At 38.0% G+C, this 25,527-nt stretch overlaps 2 protein-coding genes across 3 annotated transcripts; one reads left to right on the forward strand and one right to left on the reverse strand.

Annotated features, from left to right (window-relative positions):
- The first annotated feature begins 1,034 nt into the window (after positions 1-1,034).
- LOC139942184 (elongation factor 2b-like) lies at positions 1,035-13,904 on the forward strand. The gene is made up of 14 exons (XM_071938951.1): positions 1,035-1,162; positions 2,472-2,686; positions 3,886-4,067; positions 4,365-4,573; positions 5,468-5,701; positions 5,983-6,235; positions 6,953-7,148; positions 8,301-8,439; positions 8,701-8,928; positions 9,361-9,504; positions 10,269-10,478; positions 10,792-10,974; positions 11,411-11,543; positions 12,335-13,904. The coding sequence occupies exons 1-14, from the start codon at positions 1,160-1,162 to the stop codon at positions 12,526-12,528; spliced, it is 2,523 nt and encodes an 840-aa protein (XP_071795052.1). The 5' UTR covers positions 1,035-1,159; the 3' UTR covers positions 12,529-13,904.
- Positions 13,905-14,623: 719 nt separating this feature from the next.
- Positions 14,624-25,527, reverse strand: LOC139942185 (arrestin domain-containing protein 3-like). Of its 2 annotated transcripts, none has more exons than XM_071938953.1 (7): positions 25,305-25,434; positions 22,657-22,803; positions 21,402-21,665; positions 20,050-20,232; positions 19,508-19,693; positions 18,780-18,927; positions 14,624-17,239 (listed from the first exon to the last, which is right to left on the reverse strand). In XM_071938953.1, the coding sequence occupies exons 2-7, from the start codon at positions 22,732-22,734 to the stop codon at positions 17,106-17,108; spliced, it is 993 nt and encodes a 330-aa protein (XP_071795054.1). In that variant the 5' UTR covers positions 22,735-22,803; positions 25,305-25,434; the 3' UTR covers positions 14,624-17,105. The 2 variants fall into 2 exon arrangements, with proteins under 2 accessions (XP_071795054.1, XP_071795053.1); XM_071938952.1 differs by having other exon boundaries at positions 14,625-17,239; positions 21,402-21,646; positions 25,305-25,527.

Consider the following 25,527-nt stretch of genomic DNA (forward strand, 5'->3'; position numbering starts at 1 on the left):
ATGCACTGACTGGCAACGTCTTGTCTGGTCTGCAAGACCGTTACAGTGATGCCACCATTAGTGTTGCAACCCGCAACAAACCCAGTAATGGGACAATTCTGCTCATTTCTGATAATTTAAAACGAGGGCACGCACCATCATCACTTGAATGAGCAACAGTGACTTTGCTAATGAATAGAAGAAAAAAAACATTTTTTTTATTGACGATGAGGCCTAATTGTGGTAGTCATGTTGACTCAATTGGTCGGGAGAAATTGCAAGAGAATAATAAAGTCTTTTATTATTTGAGTGAGAAATTACTTTCTCACTAAAAACTAAACTTTCACAAAACTTTCTAAAAGTTTTATGCCCGTAACAATTATTAATAGTGAATTTTATCCCACTCGTGCCGGCGCTTGTTACTTAAGATATAGTGAACATAATATTAGTAAAACATAGAACAAGCCAATGCATGACACTTTTTGGCTAATACGCCGTTTGGATCAGCTAACCAAGGCCCAATTTCATAGAGCTGCTTAAGCAAAAAAAAAATGCTTAAGCAAAAAATTCATTGCTTAGTAAAATCAGATTACCGGCCAAGACTCCTCTCAATTGTAATGCTAAGTAAACAACAGCTTAATACTAATCATAAGCAATGTATATGGCAGGACATTTTTGCCAGTAACATGTGTAAAATAAGCGAGCTATTTTCGTGCTTAAGCAATTTTTTTGCTTAAGCAGCTCTATGAAATTGGGCCTGCTCACAACCAGTCAAGCCACTTTGAACCAGTTTGATTAATGTAGCCTATTTGTTTAAAAGAAAGAAAAAATGAAACATGAAAACAAATCACAAAATTATTAACGTGTAGACCTACTGTGCACCAATTGTTTTAAGTTATTGTAAAAAATAAAAACAAAATTATGACGATATACAAGCGCTTTGTAAATTTTTACCCCTGCTGGATTTACAACAGCATTATTTTCAAGGACGTTTTATACGTACCACACAGACAAGTCCCGAAATGCAATGTACCTACGTACACACATACGTATGTACGTGTATTATAATGTACGAATTGCACAACACATGTGCAAACGACAGAGTAGACCTTTTCGAAACGAGAACGTCACTGCTACACATCTTGGACTGTAATCAAGGAGTAAAAATCCCGATTCCAAGATGGTGAGTACTCATCCTTACTCAATCTTACTACATCTTTATTTAATGGGAATTGAAGAACACGGTGTTTGAATTTTTATGAATATTTCTTTGCTGATATTGCTGATAAATCCGGTTTTTTAATGACCATTGTTTACTTTTTTTGCCGGTTTCCGGCCATATCTCTATCATAGCACTATCGCACATCATCCGATCTGACATAACACAGAGTTTCCATATGTGATTATAAAAATACTCAATTAACCGACCGTCAGAATTATGTCATAATATTCATTTAAAGAAGTTGTAAATTTATAAAACAACTGCGGTACTGAAATTTTTGAACAGTTTGAAGAAGAATGGTCTGTATTTACGGCGACTTGAACATACTGAGTTTGACCACGTTGAACATGTTGAACAGAAAATACACCTAATGTTCCGTTCATTAAAGGGACAAAGGTGGACTATTCTTTAGGAGGCCCATTGTTTAGTTGGAGTTGCCGTTTAGTTATAACTTTGTTGTTTAAATTGTTAATTGGTCGCTTACTTATTTATAATTAGTGAAGGCGTGATCAATTGATCATGTGGAGTAAGATCATGTTTATGAATGGTGATGTTCGCTTTGTTTTAACTCGACTCAACTGTGATAAATATTTTGAAAACTTTCCATTCCAGATATGTCCAAAAAGTAACATCTAATTTGAGTAAATTATTATCTGTTTTGTGTCATAACAAATAAGGGCCACAGGATAATGGAAACTTTTGTTTGATGGTGTGGCGTCAAACTGTATGGATGAATTGCATGTGAACTTTCATTAACAAGTTTTAGGGAAACAAATATTTTTTTAAAGACCTTAAGGCTTAATTAAACTCAAGCTAGGTGGCAGCAGACTTACCAGGTAAATTTCCAGTGTGTACATAGTTGTGAGCTTGCGCATACTACCGAGAACAATGGATTTACACGGTCAGTCTGCTGCCACCTTGATAAAAGCAAAGCGTGTTCGGGCTATCGCATGAGTTGGATACAACAATTTTGTCCTTCATTAATTAAATTTTGTAATATTTAGAAGATATACAACTTCACTTAATATTAGAGTAAAACAAAGAAGCAACCTGAAATCCCTCATTTCCAAGTTGCTTTCTTCAGACACAAAAAGATGAACTTTGTTACTTGGTTTTACTTGAGAAATAAATACTTAAGTGGGTATTTTCAACTGGTCCAGATTTTCAAATTGCCCTCAGTGATTCGAAAAAGAACTTTGGGAATTCAATCGGCAGAGCTCATAGGCCTATTTCAAGTTTGTAACAATGTAATATTTGTATATTTTCTCAGGTGAACTTTACAATAGACCAGATTCGGGCCATTATGGACAAAAAGGCCAATATACGAAACATGTCCGTAATTGCCCATGTCGATCATGGCAAGTCTACACTGACCGATTCCCTGGTCAGCAAAGCTGGTATTATCGCCAACTCAAAAGCAGGTGAGGCTCGTTTCACCGATACTCGCAAAGATGAGCAAGAGAGATGTATCACCATCAAATCAACGTGAGTAGACAACTTTCTGAATTGTTTATTGGTCATGCTTAAAAATAAAGAAGAAATTGTTACATACAAATTTGTGTCTCCTGAAGATGACTAGAGCAAGCTGGTCGAAATGTTGAGACCAACCCAAGAATTGACTCCGCGGTAGTGCAGTTAATTACGATCCTATAAGCTAAAGTAGTACTAGTAGTCGCAGCCAATTTTCTATACCTTCTGCCCGGGTAGTAGTTAAAAAACAGGACAGTTCTTTTCAGAACTGAGAAGTCTCCCGAACATCCGATAAATCTATTCCGCAGTAGTAGAAAAAAGAAAGACAATTATCTAAGAACATACTCTACTAGTGCTGGGCGAATAGTAAAATTTTGTTATTCGGATACCGCTGACCAACTATCCGAAATTAACCGGATATTCGAATAGTTTTTTTTCGCCGCTAGAGGGCGCTATAAAAAAAAAAAAAAAAAAATATATAATTTTTTTTTTTTTTTTGTCGCTAGAGGGCGCTGTTCGTTTGTGAATGAGATCTTCTGGGCGGATTGATATTAGTTTTAGACAGTGTCACTCGGTTCATTCATAAAAATGACCGGATCTAATTTAAAGATGGCGATTTGCTTTTTCTTTTGATCGTGGATGACTCTACGTGAAGGAAAACTTTTGTAATCTTTGAACAAATTACGTCAGAAATGTCATTGTTTTGACTCTTCACGGAGGTGAGCATAGTTAAATACTTAATTTATGCTGTTTTATGCTGTCTTAATAGAAGTTTCATTAGGATTCAGACAAAACATTCATGTCAGTTGTCGCCCGACGTCCGCGGATATTCGGATATTAAAGAATATCCGGTTACTTGGTTGTAATTACAGAACTATCCGGTTTATAAATAGCTATTCGCGCCCTATGCGGATATCCGGTTAAGAAAAAAAAGGCATTCGCGGTTACGGATAGGAAAACCTATTCGCCATTAACCGGATATTCGAATAATTCGCCCAGGCCTATACTCTACCTGGCAAGTAGATACACAGATGGTGTTACCACAAACCAAATATATATTGATACCTCACCATGCAATGCCTCGCATCATATATAAGAAATTATGGTAATCAAAATTTTTTACATGGTATACACGATATTGGAACTCTGTTTCTGTTGAGCAAGATTTCTTTTGTTGTAAGCAATTTTTGTTTAAATCTTGACTACATCTGCAGTGCCATCTCTTTGTACTACGAGCTGTCAGACAACGACATGACATACATTACCCAAGAGAAGGACGGCAATGGTTTCTTGATCAACCTGATCGATTCACCCGGTCACGTTGATTTCTCCTCTGAAGTGACTGCAGCTCTACGTGTCACTGATGGTGCACTGGTCGTGGTAGATTGCGTCAGTGGTAAGTCAGCCCAACCTGTGCATTATTTTAACCCTTACCATCCCAGCCCTTTAAATAGAACCAGATGGCAGATTCTTCAAAAGATAGACCATTTGGAAGACTGAAATTCTGAGGTCTGACATTGGCGTGATAGCTAATCGACACTCTAATCGACACTATACGAGGAAATTGTTAATTTCTACTGGAGAATTTCAACGGGCACCATGGTAATGACGAGTAGCATGGAGGCAATCGCCTTCGTTGCCTCCGTGAAGTATCAGGCCTGTATTCTAATTGACTAATTGTTTGATGCTGTAGGTGTGTGTGTGCAGACAGAGACTGTTCTTCGTCAAGCTATTGCCGAGAGGATCAAGCCAGTGCTGTTCATGAACAAGATGGACCGAGCTCTTCTTGAGCTCCAGCTGGAGCAGGAAGACTTGTACCAAACGTTTCAGCGCATCGTGGAAAGCATTAACGTGATTGTTGCCACATATGGTGACGAAGACGGCCCCATGGGAAACATTATGGTATTTAAAACTATTGTTTCTTCCCCTTGAAGGTGATCCCTCCCTAAACTTATGGAAGTTACAGGTCGAATAGCTTCTGGCTGGCAGCCCCCGAACGAAGATATTGAGTACGCAGACCACCACCATAGTGCTAGTTTGCTTAGTTATTAGAGTGCCAGCATGTTATCTGGAGGTCCTAGGTGCAAGTGCCATTTCAATATTAACAAAATTTGTTTGGCAGGGTTTCGAACCCACACTCTGCTGAACAAAAACACCAGAGCTTGAGTTTGGTGCTCTTATTACCGCGGCCATGACGCCCCACAACAGCTGTCATTTGATTTCTAACCGAGTAGACGACCCATTACTTTACATACTCCATTGGATTTGTACACAGACTGTTTGTACACAACCAATACATTAAGATTTTTTTACGTAGGATTAGGGTTTGATTAAAATACTAGATTGGGTTGGATTGAAAACACAACTCTATCAAAAACAATACATGTTTACCTTCGAGGAAATAAGTTTTGGGTTACCGTGACCCCATGATGACCTTAATACTTCTGAGTCAACCGGAAGTTGGACCGTATCTCAAGAACTACAAAAACCAATTCTTAAATTTGTTTCACTCGTAGATTCTTTGAGCATTAAAAATTGTACTCGGGCTACTGTGCCCTTATGTTGACCTTAACTACTGGGAACTGGAGGTGGGACCATATCTCAAGAAGTACACACCCGACTTTCAGTTTTTAAGGTCAACAGAACGGAACAGCTCTGTGATTTTAGTTACAATCACATATTAGTTGGTATTTCAGTTTATCAGGAATGAGAATTTTTAGACTGTCATGTGTATTCAAACCTTGAATTGGAAAATTGGTGTTTACGGCTAGACCATTTGTTGATTTTGATGTTCAGGTGGACCCATGCAAAGGTACCGTTGGATTTGGCTCTGGTCTGCACGGCTGGGCTTTCACCCTCAAGCAGTTTGCCGAGATCTATTCAGCCAAATTCAAGATTGAACCAGCTAAGTTGATGAAACGTCTATGGGGAGATCAGTTCTACAATGCCAAGGAGAAGAAGTGGAACAAAGTTGGTGGTGATGGGTACGTCCGTGGATTCTGCCAGTTTGTTTTGGACCCAATCTTCAAGGTAAGAGTTAGATCATACTTGGGGATTTTACTATATTTTCGTTTTTTTTATTGACATTAAATGATTGTCAATGCAGTTAGGCTTATGTGAAAACTTATTTTGTGCTTAAATCTTTTGAACTCATTGGTCTGCCCACTTGCTTAGAAGTAGATGCAGAATTGCATCTCTCCCGTACCAGGAGTGTCTTTTAGACGGACACAACGCGTTATGAATGGCCACTATTATTATTAATTATTAGTAATTGGAACCTTCTCTATATGCTTCTGTTTCTTTGTGCACAGATGTTTGATGCCATCATGGGTTTCAAGAAAGAAGCAACCGCAAAGCTTCTTGAAAAACTGAGCATCAAGTTGACTGTCGAACAGAGAGAGAAGGAAGGCAAGCCGCTCTTGAAAGATGTGATGCGCAGATGGCTGCCAGCCGGTGAAGCCATGTTGCAGATGATAACCATGCATCTTCCATCCCCCGTTACCTCCCAGAAATACCGCATGGAAATGTTGTACGAGGGACCTCATGATGACCCATGTGCCCTTGGTAAGTTGACATCTGGATCTTGATACGTTATTCTCAACGCTCTCATTAAAGCCAAACGAGAAGAGAAGATGATGAAGAAATTTAAGTTTTAGATGTGGGAGGAAAACCCCAGAGAATAATTCCAGGGGAAAACCCAAGCAGTCAAGTAGGGACTGAAAAACCCAACCCACATAGTGCTCCCGGTGGGATACAAACCGGGTTCCCAGAGGTGAAAGGCAAGGCAAGACACCACTACACCAACCTGACTACCTTTGGTTTTTGGATCCCTTAAGAACTTGCCTTTAGGATTTTTCTAGAGTGTTGGTTTTGTTGATGTTTGTTTATATCTCATTGCATATTTCTATATTTGCTTGTCATTTTCCGTTTGTTATTTTTTGCTGATTTTAAACTGATTTTTATACCTTTCTTGTTTCTTTAATGTGTTTAAAGAGTGATTTTTTTAATGTTACTCTGTAAGCGTCATTGAACATTCTGTTTTTTGTTTCGATGGATTGGGCGCTTTACTAATTTGTGCTTAATATTATTTATTTTATTTTTATTTGCTCGTACATGTTAATTTACCACTCCTTATACGGTCATCGTTTTTTATTAAGTTTTTCAATTTGATTACTTGATTTATTATTGTATTCATCTCTCTTGGCCTTGCACATCTATTTGGATTGATTTGCCACGTTACATTTAGTAATACTTTTTAATCGTTATTATTATGAATTGTAGCTATCAAGAACTGTGATGCTAAGGGACCATTGGTGATGTACGTGTCCAAGATGGTACCAACTACAGACAAAGGTCGCTTCTATGCCTTTGGCCGTGTGTTTGCTGGTACGGTTGCCTCAGGCCAGAAGGTTCGCATCATGGGTCCCCACTATCAACCAGGAAAGAAGGAGGATCTGTACCTGAAGAGTGTTCAGAGGTATGTGATTTCTCCATTTGTAACCGGAAATACATTTTTGTTAAACCCGCACCCCCCCCCCCAAAATATCACTTTAAAGGCAGTGGACACTATTGGTAATTACTCAAAATAATTTTTGGCATAAAACCTTTCTTGGTGATGAGTAATGGGGAGAGATTGATGGTATAAAACATTGTGAGAAACGGCTCCCTCTGAAGTGCCATAGTTTGCGAGAAAGAAGTATTTTTCCACGATTTTGATTTCGAGACCTCAAGTTTAGAACTTGAGGTCACAAAATCAACCATCTAAACGCACAGAAGTTCGTGTGACAAGGGTATTTTTTTCTTTCATTATTATCTCGCAAGTTCGATGACCGATTGACCTCAAATTTTCACAGCTTTGTTATTTTGTGCTTATGTTGAGATACACTAACTGTGAAGGCTAGTCTTTGACAATTACCAATAGTGTCCACTGCCTTTAAAAAAAGACTTGTATCAGAAAATAAAACCGTATGGAACACCCCCAAAAAACAGTATGATCTTTAAAACCACAGATAAATGTATGTAAGCAGTCTTCGCCCCCACAAGCTTTCGCTCGCAATCTTTCGTGCCTTGCGCCCATAGTTTGGGTATTTTTTGTCAACAGCTCCTTGTACGTCCCTGTATACGTTAAGGGACTGGCTATAGTGTTGGCACAGCGTGGCCTTGTTTTAGCTAAAGGTACCCTCAGGTCGACTTTGTGAACTTGGGTTTAAGCTAGGTAGAAGGGTGTTAAAATTTGCTGGAAATTAAAAAAAAGGGTGTCCAAACTGTTCACTTAAAAAATAAAATTTACATGAAAACTACAGTTAAAACAGGGTGTCCAAGTTGAAAACGGAGTGTCCAAAAGACGCCCAGACATCCCTCTGGCGAACACTATGCTTGTGATGAGACAAAACAAAAACAGGAAGAATATTCCCTAGGAGTACACAATCTGAAAACGTTACCACTTCTCAGATTCAAATTTGGGGGCATAAAAACTACAATCTTTTTACGTAACCACATTACTTAGAAGTGAAATGTTCCTCAAATTGCTGTATACTATCAAAAGCTGCTTTTGGCTTCTAACCAAAAGTTTTGACTGCCATTAAAATGAAGAGTAATTACCAAATGTATACCTTCCATTTAACCACAGGACCATTTTGATGATGGGACGTTACACTGAACCAATTGAGGATGTCCCATGTGGTAACATCGTTGGTCTGGTTGGTGTGGATCAATACTTGGTCAAGACCGGAACCATCTCATCATATGAGAAAGCTCATAACATCAAGGTATGGAATTGTTTATAATCCTTTGAGATCGTTAGTGCAATTTGTATGGATTTCATAAAATTGCTTTAATATCATATTTTGTGAGCTACTGGTAAATTGAGTTTTTTGAGCATGAGTGGTTTTCATAGCAATTTTGTTGGATTATTTAATTGTTCAATTCTTATATGCCAATGGAAAAAACATTTCTGTATATTTATGACGGGGACAATCAAAATTGACAATTAATTGATTAATTTTAATTACGGCTTGAACTCCTTGCAGACCATGAAGTTCTCAGTGAGTCCCGTCGTGCGTGTAGCCGTAGAGGCCAAGAACCCAGCCGATTTGCCCAAACTTGTAGAAGGCTTGAAACGTCTCGCTAAGTCTGATCCCATGGTACAGTGTACCATTGAGGAGTCTGGAGAACACATCGTGGCCGGTGCTGGAGAACTTCACTTGGAGATTTGCCTCAAGGATCTTGAAGAGGATCACGCTTGTATTCCACTCAAGGTGTGTTGAAAATGAATGGATTGAGTGAAATGTGATGCCATAATTGTGTAATTAAGGAATGCCTCAAGAGTGACTCAGGGATGTGGTTTCTCTGTTTTTAACCCAATTTTTTTTATTTATTTTTTTATATATTTTATAACTAAGATCAAATTCATAAGAAATGAGGCTAACTATATGGAACACCCCCAGCTTGCAGAGTAGGGCTTGCACAACCAAAGTATTATATGTATGTAAAGCAGGCTTCGCACTCGTAGTTAGTTTTTTTCAACAGCCTATCACTTCCCTGGTTACTCAAACAGGGAAAAGGTTTACTGTTTTTTTTTCAGAGCATTGATGAATAGAAGTTAAGACTGTTTCATTTTCTTAGTCATCTTTTAGTTTACGCAATTCACTTAAATGTTTATTTAATTACTAATTTCTCTTTTCTTCCAGAAATCTGATCCGGTTGTTTCATACAGAGAAACTGTCGGTACTGAATCTGACAGAACGTGCTTGTCCAAATCGCCCAACAAGCATAACCGTCTGTTCCTGAAAGCTGTAAATTTCCCAGATGGACTTGCAGAAGACATGGAAAATGTAAGACAATACTCCATCAGGATATCAACATTTTGGGGTTATAAAGCCTGTTCCCATTTCAAGTTGACTTTTGCAGTTATTAGTAGATTCAACAAGCTTTTTTGTCACCATACACAACTTAAGTTGACCAAGGTTTCTAGAGATACTCGAGCCAGAGCACAAAGTGTGCTTGCAAAAGTGAGGTTACCAGCCAAAGTACCATGTCACATGTACAATTTGTGACTGGTATCCGGCTCATTTCTGCTTAGCAGAAAATTGATAAAAACGATATTTTCTGCTTAAAGGGTGTACATACTTTTTGTAGGACAAAAAAAAACACAATGTCCACATATTTACACTAAACTTACACAGTTTGAAAAAATAGTAGAAGAAAGCTTCCCTGAAAACATTACGTGCTGAGGTGCTGTAGTTTTTGGGAAATGAGTTAAACAATGTCATGAAAATAATTTTGGTCTCAAGGGACCAAAATTTTGTAAGCATTTAAAAACGTATTTTCATGACATTGTTTTACTCATTTCTAAAAAAAACTACAGCACCTCAGTGAGTAATATTTGAAGGGAAGCTTTCAACTATCGTTATCTTCAAACCCTGTAAGTTGAATGTAAATCTATGGACATTTTGAAAAAGTACCCAAATCCTTTAAGCAGCTCTATAAAATTGGGCTCAAGTCTGTAGTAGAGCATGCTAAATCCACTTTGTAGGCCTACTTAGAATTGAGAAATTTGTGTACTTGATGACCTCTTGTGTATATTTTGTATCTGCAGGATGAAATCACCCCACGGATGGAAGTGAAAGCAAGAGCACGTTTCCTGGCTGATAAATACGAATACGATGTGAACGAGGCCAGAAAGATCTGGTGTTTCGGACCCGAGGGAACTGGGCCTAACCTTTTGATGGATTGCTCAAAGGGAGTGCAGTACCTGAACGAGATCAAGGATAGTGTGGTGGCCGGCTTCCAGTGGGCAACCAAAGAGGTAATAAATGAAAACTTGATCAGAAGATGGCTACTATTGATATTGTTTATTTTGAGTTGTTTATTGAAGAAATAAAATAGCGTGTTGTGGGTGAGTGGTCGAGAGCATTCAATGCAAGTTCTGGTGGAGGAGTCGCCAGAATGTTCTAGCTCTCAAGTTTTAGGGCAAGACGTTTTTATTAACATAGGCGGTAAAATAAACAGGTTTGTATGACAGGTTTTAAAAATACGTATTAAAAATCATATTAGCTCTTAAGCAGTTACAGATGTCGATGGTGAGATAGTAAAACTTCTTATGTTTACCAAATATTCAGGGAGTTCTATGCGACGAGAATGTACGAGGTGTTCGCTTCAACATTTACGATGTGACTCTACACACTGACGCTATCCATCGTGGTGGTGGACAGATCATTCCAACCACTCGACGTGTCCTCTATGCTTGTATGTTAACTGCAAAGCCAAGCATTCTGGAACCAGTGTACCTAGTAGAGATTCAGGTAGGTGTTATCTTTTTATATTTAAAGAGTCGCTTCTAGACCGAAGGTTCTTGAGTCGCTTGATGTAGACTCGAGAGTTTGATTGTAATGAGACTTTTGTGGTCTGTGATAATGTAAGACGGAAACAAATGTGCAATGTTCATTTCCACAAGTCCTGTGGAAATGAATCCTCAGGCACACTACTCGGGTGGGATTCTAACCCGAGACCCTCGCTTACTTTTGGCTATTCAAAAGCAGGTATCTTAACCCACAAGATGACAGAATGACAAGCAAGTTCAAATATTTTTTTTTTAATTATTTTTTTTTTACTGTGCCTTAAACACCCACCAGGGTGGATATGTGCACATTGCAAGTCTTTATTATTATCTGTTGGGAATGTTAACTTGTATTTGTGTTGATGAAAATTTAATTTGGATTATTATTTCATTGAATCTAGTGCCCTGAGTCGGCTGTTGGAGGTATCTATGGTGTACTCAACAGAAGACGTGGTCACGTTTTCGAGGAGAGCAAGGTTGTCGGAACACCGATGTTCATGGTAAAGGCAAACTTGCCCGTCAATGAATCTTTTGGTGAGTATTATGACTAGATACATTTCTGCTAAGCAGGAAAAAGCAGGATACCAGTCAAATATTGTAAATGCAACATTGTAGTTTGGCTGGTTACTGGTAACCTTATTCTGGCAAGCAAAATTATGTTGTGCTTAGCTGTTTTTTGTGATTTTGTTTTACTATTCTGTTAAAGCTTTTGGGTTTTCTCGCGTTGACATATCGCTGTAATTTATTGAAAATTTGCCCTATGTGAATTATAGTGAAACATGTTTGTTTACGAAAAATGAAATTGATAAAATCTGAATAAATTATTGATGTAATTTTGTAAAGGTTTTTTTTTTTCAGATGTAGTCTCGATTATGGAACACGTTTGTGCCTAAGGTCCTCTACCCTAACTATCCCACTCTGTTTTGACTTGATAAGATTGGTATGCCTGGCCCAGGGATACGCCATTGTTGTGTGAGGATAAAGAAGGGTTTAGTGTTCATCTTGTATTTGCAGTCTGATTGAAGCTAGAAATAATTTGATTGTCAAAAAAGTCCCAAATACCTACAGTTAGTTTGGGTTTGTGGAGGTTACTCTAGTTTACTCTAATTGGGTTATCCTTTTAAAGATTTACGTTTATTTTGTCTGATGTATTATATATATTCATATAGAAGTATTACTTAGACATATTGAAAGAGTTTTCTTCAACAATTATATAGCACCTCTCCAAAGGATCGAAGCGCTTCACAATTAGTTTTTTAAATATGGTTTAATTGTAGTGATTGTCAAAAGAGAGCATTAAGGTTATTATTTCTGGTCTATTGCAGGTTTCACCGCTGATCTTCGCTCCAACACTGGTGGCCAAGCTTTCCCTCAGTGCGTATTCGATCACTGGCAGATCTTGCCGGGTGACGTATTTGACCCCAAGAGCAAACCTGGCGAGGTCGTCACAAGCACACGCAAGCGCAAGGGTATGTCAGAGGGCATCCCACCCCTGGATAAGTACTTGGACAAATTGTAAATCAATCAACAGAATCCAGCAGGAGCAACCAACGACGATGTGTAATACTCGTCATAGCATAATAATGTTACATCAAATGTTTAAAACCCTGCTTTAGTGACACTCGCTCATTTCAACTGTAGTTGACAAAAGTAGTAATTTAATTATTACATTACATTTAAATATATACCCATTACAAGCTATATTTTGCCGAACACGGGAAAGCTTTTAGACTAATTCAACCCGGGTCTAGCTTCCAGCAAAAACATTTGTAAATGGAAAAAAAGAAACAAGCATTTACAGAAATGCATTGTCCCTGTGATATTGAATACTGTCGTATCAGTTTATTTTAAGAAGACACTTGTCATAAAATTCATCAAAATACCTTCTTCTTTTTTTTTCTCTTGAAATTTAAAATGAGCTGCCTCGGCCTTAATTAAACATAATCAATAAAATTAAGGGTAAAGTCAATTTTAAGTTGCGTTTAAAGACTCTTAGTAAAGGGTAGTGTTAATCTAATTTTGTGCGGTGAAAGATCTTAACTGCGAAATGATAATTATGTCTGGTACATCTTGCGAAATTTATCGGGTTCCACCATTTTATTCAGCGAGAATGCTGGTATAATATGATTAAACCACTCGGGGTAAGTTTAATAGGGTGTGATTTGAGAACTGTATTGTATAAAGATATAAGTCTGTACTAGTAGGGGTTTCTGAATCATTTTCAAACTTGACAGTCGATGCGTGATTTTAAAAGCGTGGTGGAAGCAGACTTGCAGGTAACTTTCCATTGTTAACGTAGTTCTGAGCATGCTCACATTACCAAGAACAATGGAATTACCTGGTAAGTCTGCTGCCACCTAGTGTTTCAAAAGTCATTCAGCAGTAAACTTGTTTGTAAAACTTGTGCATTAAAATGAATGAATCCTTAAAAAAAAAAACTGATGCCAAAGTAAATTTTTAATCGACAATCAATAAAACCATGATTGGAAAAAAGGCGTTAACAGTGTAAGTTGGGTGTGTTCAGATGTCATCGCAACCCGCTTGATGCAGCATTGGTCACACAAATAATTTGTACCAACGTTATATGTTTCAGAACATTGCCACTGCTTCATCTACTTTAAAAATCAAATCTGAATTCCAGTTTTTAAATCTGAATTTGTTTTGTTTTCACAAAATTTATCACAAACAAAGTAACATTTTTGTCAAGAGTGTTTTGTGCTGTATCTTGGGTTATATTAAAACATACTTATTAAAAATATATAAAGCAGAAACGAACATTTATTTATGTTGTAAAGATTTTCAACAGAATACTGGTGAACCTAACTGGTCACTTGGCACTGCAAGATGGTTGATCTACCAAACAATAAAAAGCTACTAAGCAAGTATCTATTACAACGTTGTTAAATAGTGTCTTTTATTATTTATAGACTGCCAAAATTTAGGGCTATGTTGCTTTGTTGACAGCACTAGTCTTGAAATCAAGTCGGTAATTGTTCAGCGCGATGTGGCTACGGGGACGGTACACGCATTCTCGATCCCAGTATGTGTGCGAGTCGGTGGCAAACCTTGCCACGCGCTACTTATGACCGTTGCATGAATGATAATCGCACTGAGTTTGCATGAACGGCAGAACGTGTGTTTGGGGCAACGCTAACGACTTGTCATCAAGTCTAACAGCACTGGAAACATTTATCCAGTTATTTAGGTTCTAGTCGTCGTATAATTGTATATGTCGAAACTTAAAATCGTTTTTAGTGTTTTTAATTTGTTAACATTAAAAAGACACAAGGGAAATTCACTGGGTAAACTTGAATAGCTTGGGTTGAACAATGAAGAATTGTTATCAAATAAACCTGTAATATACTAGTATGGTTTTCAATGATATACCATAAAAGCCTATTATGAACTTTCATTTGGTGTATGCATGGACACAACACACAGTCAACCCTCGTACCGACCCATTCAATATAATCCAATGTTTTAAGGCACTGTAATGTTTATTGGCATAGCTTTCACAATGAACACAAAACATTTATAACAAAATATAATTGATACAATAAGGTGTAAAAGTAAACAAGAAAATCAAAGAAGTTATGCAGTGTAGATGTTAAAAGTCCAGGCACTTTTACCCCCCCCCCCTTTTTTTTTTACTCATTCCTGTCCCGCCTGTTTCCCACTCGGCACTTCCTGTTTTCTCTCATTCGTCTAAGCGCAGCCAACATTTTAAGCATGGTATTAATTTACACATTAATGCGCCATTGACAAAGCATCGAAAGAACATCGAGAGAACCCTTTTTTGTATAACATACATCAAGAAAACTTGGTAAAAAATATATATGTACATCGTGGCTACGATTTGACCGCCCTCCAGTCAAAACCAGAAATTTAAGAAACAAAATATCTGTTGATCACCTACATGTTTTCACAATATTGCGCGGCAGCTCAGGCCGTGTCCGGCTACGGCTATATCTCTGCGCCATCATGCGTTCAGGTATACAGGATGTCCTTGGCAACACGCTTAGCACAAGTCGTAGCCGTAGCTGTAACTGCCAATATGGATACGGCACATCTCTGCATTGTGCAAAATTCTGCGCAATCTTAAGATTGTGCACATCCGTAGATCGTTCTCAATGTGCAAATTCCAGTGCATGAAGCGCACTGGAAGTCGGAAAAATCACTCATGATACACCTTGCGATTATTTTTGACATCGGGACAATATAAAGTAAGTCTCCAGCTGTTTTATTATTGTCCTTCACGTAACTTGTATCAACAAAGCATTGATTACTTGAAGAAGTTATTTTATACCACAACAGATTATTCCACTTTAAAGAAGTAAGTTATTTTATAACACAACAGATTATTTCACTTTCAAGGAGTAAGTTAGTTTATAACACAACAGACTATTCCACTTTAAAGAAGTAAGTTATTTTATAACCCACCACATTATTTCACTTTGAAAAGGTATGTTATTTTATAACAACAGATTATTTCACTTTAAAGAAGTAAGTAATTTTATAACAAAACATAATATTTCATATTGAAGAAGTTTGTTATTTGATGACACAGATACAATATAGTATATCTATTTTGGTTGCGTTCGTTTGGCTTCCCTGGGTCGACCCCGATGTTGCGTATTTAAAGAAAATAAACCCAGACACGTCACCACGTGAGCCTTCCCGTGGTGACGTCAGTGCACCTCGGGCCAGCCCCAAGAGCCCCACTTGTGGATTGGGTCACAATGAAGAGACAACCCCCCCCCCCCTAAAAAAAAAATAATAAAAAAATAATAATAATAATAATGGGTCTACAAAATTACATCCTCAACTAACCTATAACATCGATTTCAAGAAACATTCATTATATCAATAACTCGCTCCCTTATTGAGAGTTACCAAAACTATACACCAAAACATCAACAAACAAGTCGAAATAAGTATACATAAAATTAGTTTAAAGGGCATGGATAAAGAGCAAAACAAATGGCAAAACACTGATATAACTTTTTTCTTGAGACAAAAAAGAAAAGGACCAAAAAAAGAATCAAAGAAAACAACCCAAATAATAAAAGTATAGAAATCTTATTAATGTTATATGAATCTTTAAAGCTTAACATCCTTTATCATTTTAAATACAATTCCCAGTCCAATTATACAAAGTTATTATAACCTGTGTCCCTCCGAATACGTCTCTCTTAATATATGTGCTGAGGTACGTCGTCTAACCCAAAACGAGGCTGTGGGCGCAGCCACTGCAAGTAGTGGCGGATGTGCGTCATAGCCTCATTTGGGGTTAGAATTATGACGTCATACATATTAAGAGAGGCGTATAACACCCTCACCCACATTACATTTCGAAATATTTGTGAAAAAGGATTTTCATCATCTAGCGGGGTCCCGCTAGTAAAGATTATTTTCACAACCACAGCGGAGTAGATTTTCTAAGTTATTCAAAAACTCGAGACTAATTGATGATTTTATAACATCACATGATGTTTTGTTTCTTTCAAAAAGGCATGTCAGGTGCTAGATAAATATTTCAGTTTGCTCACATGGCTTTAAAACACATTTTAATTTGTTTTTATGTCCGTTTAGGGACTCCACATCTGCGTAGCTAGACATTTCTACTGTGCCCATTCCCATATAAGCACAATAAGAAGCTTAGCTAGATGCTCATAAGAATAGGGTTACCAGCCAATATCATGTCACATGTACAATTATGTTATGACTGGTATCCTGGGTCATTTTTGCTGGCAGAAAAATATGAGAAAATATTTTTCTGCTCAATTAAATTCGGCCCAAAGTTAGTCTGTTCAAAAAAAAAGAAAAAATATTTCAAATATAAACAATAATATACTTAATATAATCCATACACTGTCTCAAATAATGAAACCGGATATTTATGATACAATGTCTCCATTCTTCCTGGCTCAAACAAAATACTTTGTAATTTAGTCAGGAATAATGATAATCTTGCCAGCTAATAGCCAGGTTAAAGTGTTTTCGAGGGGAATTGTTTTTTAAACGTTGACTATTCTAAATGACCACTCATACCCTAAAAGTCTACTTGTTATCCCGCGGTGGAGACCTTTTCATGTCTCATTTTTGGGGCTCTGGAAGTGTATCAACCAGAAAATGAAAATACCGATAGCTAGGTAGAAAATCATCCGATTTTAAGTAATTAGGCTCCTTGAAGCTCATCGAAGGCGTTTCATCATCAGCAACAAAGGCATCTACAAGAAAAGAAAAAAGGGGGAAAAATCCACGTTTATGATCGAGCAAGGCATTCTGTGGAAAGGGCGCGGCAAGATCATACACTAATGGGAACGAGGTTACATAAATAATGCAATATACTCTGTAGTCTGAACATCTGATGAGACGTCACACTTCGAGGCTCGTGAATTGCGCCAGAGGTCTGACTCTAGCCTACTTTAATCCCCGTCCAGTATCACCCTTCACCTACATTCATTTCACACAAACACTGCATGCGAAAGTGCACCAAAAACACCATCCCGTATCAATCAATGGAAAGCGTACGTGTGACTGCACATGTATCCAATGCAATATTGAATCCTCAATGAAACTACAGGTTCTGTAAAACCAGTACATGTCTTTAGGACTATCCTTGCGAATGAAGTCAGGGACCAGTCTCACTCTGGACTAATTGAAGCACCCTCTTTGAATTTAGAACATTGTAAAAAAAATAACGACATCATCATTTTCAATATTGTAAGCTAAAACTGCTTTGGCATTGTTACAAGTAAAGACAATACTGTATTGGGCACCATTGTATGCTTGGACATTGGGCCAGATAAAGAAAAACTAGCATTTGCTTTTACTAGTCTTTTACTTAAATCCTTATAAATAAAAGTAAGCCTTAATATTGCTAGTAATTGGTCGAACTAGTAGGTAAAATCAATGCTTGAGGGACTCTTCTTATTGAGATGTAAATAAAACCGAAATTTTACTATTACCTGATAGTTTCACAAGATACTGGGCCGTGTAAAGGCCAGCATTAACAAAATGTCGACAAGTTTAAGATCAGGCATGAGAATTTGCTAAAATCTCTATAAATAACCTTTTACTGGAAAAACACCATTTACTTGAACGGATTAGTAAATGGTCAGAGAAAAGCACAATAGCGGGGTATTCAGGAGTATAACAATAGAGGCATGGACTCGCTGATCAATAGCGACTAACTGAAATGCAGGCGGGGCAGTTTCCACTTATTCAAGTTTTTGATGGCGGCAGTGGCTATGATGAGGAAACAGCCAGCCTCTCCACGCCAGCGCTCCAGAGATTGGTTCTTTTAGAGCAATTAAAGTACACAACAAATTTATAAGTAACATTTATCGTTGGATCATTAGACCAAGGGAAAAATAACACTTTAATACTGACCCGATACCGAGCCATATATGCAACACTGTTGTTCAAGTAAAATCTCAAGCTCCTCATGCAGTAGCTTGTAAAAATACAAGTAATTGCTACAGTATGTTAGTAAAATGTCGTTTTTATTTATATGTCTATAAGTGAAAGGTAATCCCGCGAGCAAAATGTTCATGCCTGATCTTTTACTTTTCAGTCTTCTTGCTAATGCTGAACCTTTAACTTGATAAGTAATTGCTAGTTTTTATTTATCCGGCCCATTGTGTTGACTTCTCATTGTTAAAAGGAGATAATTGTGTTGTGCAAGTTTGTTAATCACAAACAAAAAATTTTGGTTGGAGAAGTATAGCCGCAAGAATAAAACGCATAATAACATTTCTGTTTTACCGTATACTACTCCTCCGTTGTCTTTTGGGAGCTCTTCACTGCTCGTTACCGTGACCTCGTCGCTTTTCACGGGGCTACTGCGACGAAGAGGTACGGTGCCAATCGTTATCGGAAACTCCATCGTAAAGTCGCAACCTTCGTTGCTAACCTATTGGGGAAAAACAGTCCCCGTATTTCTAAAAATATTAATTTTGTAAAGCGACGATGAGTGGTTTAAAGTTTGAATGAATAATTTCCTCCGTGGAAAACAAGGAAATACAAAGTATCATCAAGAAATGTTTGTGTAAGTGCTCTTCCCTTGATTTGACCGATCAATAGTTAAAACCAATCTTTCTTTTACAATTATTCTGCAAATATTGTGATTAATATAATGTACAAATTTACATTTTCCCCCAAAATGCCTCGCCGCTATAACGGGCCTATAATAGTGTCAAGTTAGACTCGACTGAAGTCCCAAGCCCGTATGAGTCCTTTTCAGTCCAATCGTCTAACGTCAGAAAAAAACACAATTTTGCTGTCAATGTGCTCTCATCGATAAACAAGGCTTCAGTGCCTGAAAGTGAGAAATTACTTCTTTCTCCAAAACTATACGTTACCTCCAAGGGAGCTGTTTCTCACAATGTTTTTTTTCCGAGCAGCTCTTCACGGCTCATTACCAATTAAATATATTTTGAGTGATAAAAAAAGTGTCAGGTGTCTTTACACATTCAACTCCTATAATTACTTGCCTGAATGTAATATGTGATACCGATGATGTCGCAACCAGGGAGGCCCGATGGCGGCACAGCAGGGATTAACAGCGGTCCAAATTTATAGTCTGTCACCCTGCCTTTAGGACACTCGATTTTATCTGCTGTTTTCGCCACCGTACCCTCTTCTTCTTGGGTGTCACCCGAGGTACGAAATTTCACCTTCTATAAAAACATAAAATAGTTTTTTGTTTGAAACTCGAAGTAAATAACTCTGGAGTGAGATGTTGGAATTTGGAATAATTTAGATGGCAGCAGACTGCACTGGTCCGTAAATTTCCAGTGTTCACGTAGGTCCCAGCTTGCGCATTTAGAACAATAGATTTACCTGGCACCTAATCTGCTGCCGTCTAATAGCGAAAAGTCCCAAATTTTTTCAGTATAAAATATAGCCAAATTAACAGGAGTGTCAACAACAACAACAACAACAGCAACAACGACGACGACGACAAACAGACAAGGACAAACAAACAGAAACCAACAACAACACCAACCAACAACAACAACAAACTTGCGCAAACCTGTACGAGTTTAGCTTTCAGACCCTGGCGTTCGTCTTTATCGAGGTTATCAATTTGACCGTTGAAGTAGATTGGCTCACCGGGGACGTATCCTTGCTTGGGTAGCCCAACAGTAATGGTCATTTCCACTGTCGATCCACAACCACAACAGTTTGTAATCTGCTCCTCTTTTTTCACCGGGGTCTGTGGTGACACACAATCATACCGTTTTCAGTCCGAATAAATTTTAAAACAATCTTTGGTTGCGATTTTCAGTTTTGTGTAGAGAACGAATGAGCGGATATTTCAAGAGGTTTTTCCACTGAACAAAACAACACTTTTGTTAATAAAGGCAGTGGACACTATTGGTAATTACGCAAAATAACTATTAGCATGAAACCTTTCTTGGTGACGAGTAATGGGGAGAGGTTGATGGTATAAAACATTGTGAGAAACAGCTCTCTCTGAAGTGCCATAGTTTTCGAGAAAGAAGTAATTTTCCACGAATTTGATTTCGAGACCTCAGACTTAGAACTTGATGTCTCGAAATTAACCATCTAAACGCACACAATTTCGTGTGACAAGGGTGTTTTTTCTTTCATTTTTTTCTCGCAAGTTCGATGACAGATTGAGCTCAAAATTTCACAGGTTTGTTATTTTATGCATAGTTTGAGATACACCAACTGTGAAGGCTAGTCTTCATTTTAAGGCACTGGACAATATTGGTAACTACTCAAAATATTTTTTGGCATGTTGATAGTATAAAACATTGTGAGAAACGTCTCACTGTAACGTAGTTTTTCAGAAAGAAGTAATTTCTCACTTATTAATAGTCTTGGTTCCAAGACCATTGGTGTTGCGCGGTCACACACAACCAACGTTCCGATTATGCACGGCAAAAACTGTCCACGCTTGTAATGAACGAACGCTAGCGGGCGCTGTTTCTCTGATTTACGGATCTCACTATGTCCTGTGCTCACCATGGTGAGATCTAAATCAGAGAAACAGAGCGCCCGCTAGCGTTCGTTCATTACAAGCGTGGACAGTTTTTGCCGTGCATAATCGGAACGTTGGTTGTGTGTGACCGCGCAACACCAATGGTCTTGGGACCAAGACTAACTTATTAATTGAATTGAATTCGAGGCCTCAGGTGAGGACTCGAATTCGAGGCACTTAAAGGCAAACAACTTGTGCGACAATGATGTTTTTCTTCCATTATTCTCTCGCAACTTCGACGACCAATTGAGCTCAAATTTTCACAGGTTTTTCATTGTATGCATAATGTTGAGATACACCAAGTGAGGAGACATGGTCTTTGACAATAGTGCAAAGGGTCTTTATGCTTGTATAATTCCCCACCATATATAACAAACCTCCATTCCGGGTAAGACGTTCAGATCCAGCTCCTGTCCGAACATGCTGAACTGCTTAACCTCCGTGTGTAAAGTGTTGGCAATCGCTCTCTCCAGGGAGACTGTCGCCTCCACGGTGTACTTGACGTACCCATATTTGCCTTCGAAGGGGGCTGGCATAGACGCGTAGGGTACCTCATACTCGAATGGGTAGGTGTGGGTGCCTGGTGGGATTTCCAAATCCTTGATGACAGGATCGTCTTCTCCTATGGTGGATGATGAATACTGGAGATGTTTTTAAAGGCAGTGGACACTATTGGTAATTACTCGAATTGTTAGCATAAAACACTTACTTGTAAAGCAACGGAGAGCTGTTGATTAGTATAGACACATTGTGCGAAACGGCCCCCTCGGAAGTCATGTGTTTTCGAGAAAGAAGTAGTTTCTCGCTCAAATAATACTAGACCTAAATTCGGGACCCATGCATGCACAAGCATCTGAAAGCACACACCTTGTGCAACAATTTTTTTTTCTTCTATTACTATCTCGCAACTTCGACGCCCAATTGAGTTCAATTTCGAGATACACCAAGTGGAAAGACTGGTCTTTGACAATTTCCAAAGGTGTTCAGTGTCTTTACAAGCGACGTGGATGGATCCCTCGTGCAATATGTCATCGTTTGTTTTCATAATTTTTTTTAAGTTTACCTTTCCTTTAAGTTGTATTTTGTAAACTGATCGTTCTTGAGTGATAATGTCTCCCTTTTGATTAATAAACAAACATTGAACCTTCTGAGTATTTCCCATTAAAGCCATTGGACCCTTTCGGTTCAGAAAAAATAAAAGTTCACAGATTTACACATAACTTACATGGTTTACAGAAGTTTATGGTGAAAGACTTCTCTTGAAATATTATTCCATGAAATGCTTTACTTTTTGAGAAAACAGCAAAACAATATAAATTCTCGTTAACGAGAATTACGGATTTATTTTAAACACAATCATGTCATGACACGGCGAAACGCGCGGAAACAAGCGTTGTTTTCTCCCGACTCCGGTGACCGGTTGAGCCTAAATTTTCACAGGTTTGTTATTTGATATAGAAGTTGTGGTACACAAAGTGTGGGCCTTGGACAACACTGTTTACCGAAAGGGCCCAATGGCTTTAAAATATACAAAAAACACTATTGTATCCAATGAAATCATTGGGCCGATAAGACCAGTACATGGTCTTCAATCATTACGGATAAACACAGGGAACCAGTCTAGCTTTATACCTGCTCCAAATAAGACTTTAACTGAGTCGAAATATTCCTCCTTGGCTTTATTTTTAGTAGTATAACTGACGTCAACATCACCAACACTGATTTCGGTCTCTTCTTTCCATTTGTTCTTGGCTTCGCCTTTGAACTGCACCCAAATACCTGCAATTGAAACACACAAACAACGCATAGTTGCGGGTGCTAAACACTGTGATGGGTGCTAATACTAATCATGGTCAAGTCAGGACCAAACAAATAACCTATTGTTCAACTTTACCTTTTAATTTTGATTGTTTTATTATTAGGCTTGGCTAAAAAATTCAACAATTTACCTGGCCCCAAAAAATTAAAAAGAAAGCAGAACTATAGTAATACATTGTTGGTAAAAATTTGTCATTGATTTCAGAGGTTCAGAGATTTTAAAACATTTGGTAACTAAAGACAATTTTTAACATTGAGTAATATTGGTGCACCCAATCACACTCATTGAATTAGAAGTCGACTTCAAAAATGGCGCAACCAATAATGATATTATGTTGTGGAACGAGGCCAGGCGAATCGGGCCACCCGTCTGCATTCAGATTTTAGAATTGCCTCAAATGTTAACCTGGTTTTTCTGAATCGGTATAGAACGACAATGCACACAGAAATCAAACATCGCCACCCAGCTACTTTCGTTTTTGTTTACATTAGCCACCATTTTGTATGGAAGTCCTTCGTATAAAAATAAATATGTAAACTGGCGTGGCAAACATTTTGCATTTTAGATGATTCCGAGGACAATCTTATGCCAGGGCGGCCCTGGCTAGTTTTAACTGTCAATGGGTTCCATATCATATTGGTATTTTAAAGTCATATATTTCACGTCTGTATTAGTTAAAGGTCAAGTGTTGAGTACGGACAAAGGACATGTAATGGTAGCTTTGGTAACTATTGCAAAGACCAGTATTCTCACTTGGTGTATCACAGTATTTTATACATAAAATGACAAATCTGTGAAAGTTTTGACTCAATTGGTCTTTTAAGTTGCGAGAGAATAATGAAAGAAAAAGAACATCATTGTTGCATAAATTTATGCGCTTTCAATTGCATAATAAAATGCTTCAGCATAAGTCTTTTTTATCATTAAGGTGGGAAATTATCTCTGTCTCAAAAACTATGTTACTTGAGGGAGCCGTTTCTCGCAGTTTTATACTATCAACGGCACCATTTTGCTCGTTCAAGTAATTGTTTATATGCTAAACAATTACTTGAGTAATTACCAATAGTGTCCAGTGCCTTTTAAAACAGTTTTAGCATTGATTGATGAGTGATATAATTGTGTTTGCATGGTGCATCCATTGTACGGTGAAGCAGACTTCGAAAATGGCGGAAACCAATTAGATTATCGTAAGTGATTGATTTTGTTTTAACAAACATCGGCCACCATTTTGTATTGCCTATAGGTGAAACCTTCCTCTATATGGTGAAACTGACTTGGTACTCCCGTGGTATTCCGTTTTGCATTTTTAACCAAAACCTTACGACCTTCTGTAAAAGGTATGCAAGTCTACCCTTTCTTTTGAGTAGTAAGTTTTATTTATCAGTAAATGGGTATTCATTTAATCATGGCATTGTTGGTCAAATAATAATTACTGCTGTAACTTGTATACAGTAAATGAAGGCATGGAACCACGGGTGACAAAACTAGCAGCTGATGTCGGGGACGTTGGAAAGGAAAGACCTAGGTAACACTTTGTCATGGACCTCTATATAAAGATTTGGCTAAAATTGTAAACCATGGAGCTCCATGGCTGTAATGGGCGTGGCAGCAATCGATAGTTTGTCATGGCGGGCCAGAAAATAAAAATGAAACCACTGTTATTAAACCTATGCCGAACTGGCCATATTTGTCATGTTCGCTGTCTGCCATATCAGTATAGTGAAGACTGAGTATGCATTGTACGGGGCCCAATGTTGCCACTCGAGCCATTGTGTGGAACATGAAGCTATAAAATGGCAGTGGCTTTGAACGACAACAATAACATTCAGTTCTTCAAGGTTATGAACACCGCGCTGCAGTGAGCATGGTACACGATGTCTATACCAGTCGATTTTAATGAATAGTGAGTTACACCACAGTTCTGTGTATTCAGTTTTTGCAACCACACCAAAAAAAGGCTATTGAGCAATACAACTTGTATTGATTTCACAAAACTCCGTCGATTTCACAAAACTCTTTCAACTTAAGACTAATCTTAGGACTTAGGACGAGTCCCAACCCTGCACTATAGCATGCAGACCTTAAGAATGATCCTAAGTTAGGAAGAGTTACTCGTCCTAACTCGAGATAAGACGAGTCCTAACTCTTTGTGAAATCGACGGCAGGTGGTTAAACCATGTGTAAGTTCATGTGGGTTTATAATTTTAATGTTTTGAAACTACCTCCATGATGTATCTAATCTTCTGAACCAAACAGTTCGATGCGGGATTCGAACTTTGTACCTTTTCATACGAAATGAAGTGAAAATAGTGGCCCTGTTGATTTCTTTGATTTGAAAATAAGAAGGCGCATGCTTGGTATAGGCTACCGCAAACCAACAGATATATTGATACATCACCATGCAATGCCTCAAATCAAATCCCATTTGGTGTTAGTATTTCATTTATGACTAGATTTTTACCTTTCACTTTATTTAATCCTCTGTCTTTCTCGTCCGATACCTCCACAACAACCTCTCCTTTAATCGTGTCACCAAGAGGGAACACATTCACGTCATTGGCGAACGTTATCTCCAACTTCGTCACTTTGCCCATGTTTCAAAGGTTGCTGGTATGATGTTCCTTTCTGGTAATATGGTTCACCATTAACTGCAAATTCTGTGATCCCTCAAACTCAAAGGTGCC

This window comes from Asterias amurensis, chromosome 9, assembly GCF_032118995.1.
Source record: "Asterias amurensis chromosome 9, ASM3211899v1".
In the NCBI taxonomy this organism is placed as follows: Eukaryota; Metazoa; Echinodermata; class Asteroidea; order Forcipulatida; family Asteriidae; genus Asterias; species Asterias amurensis.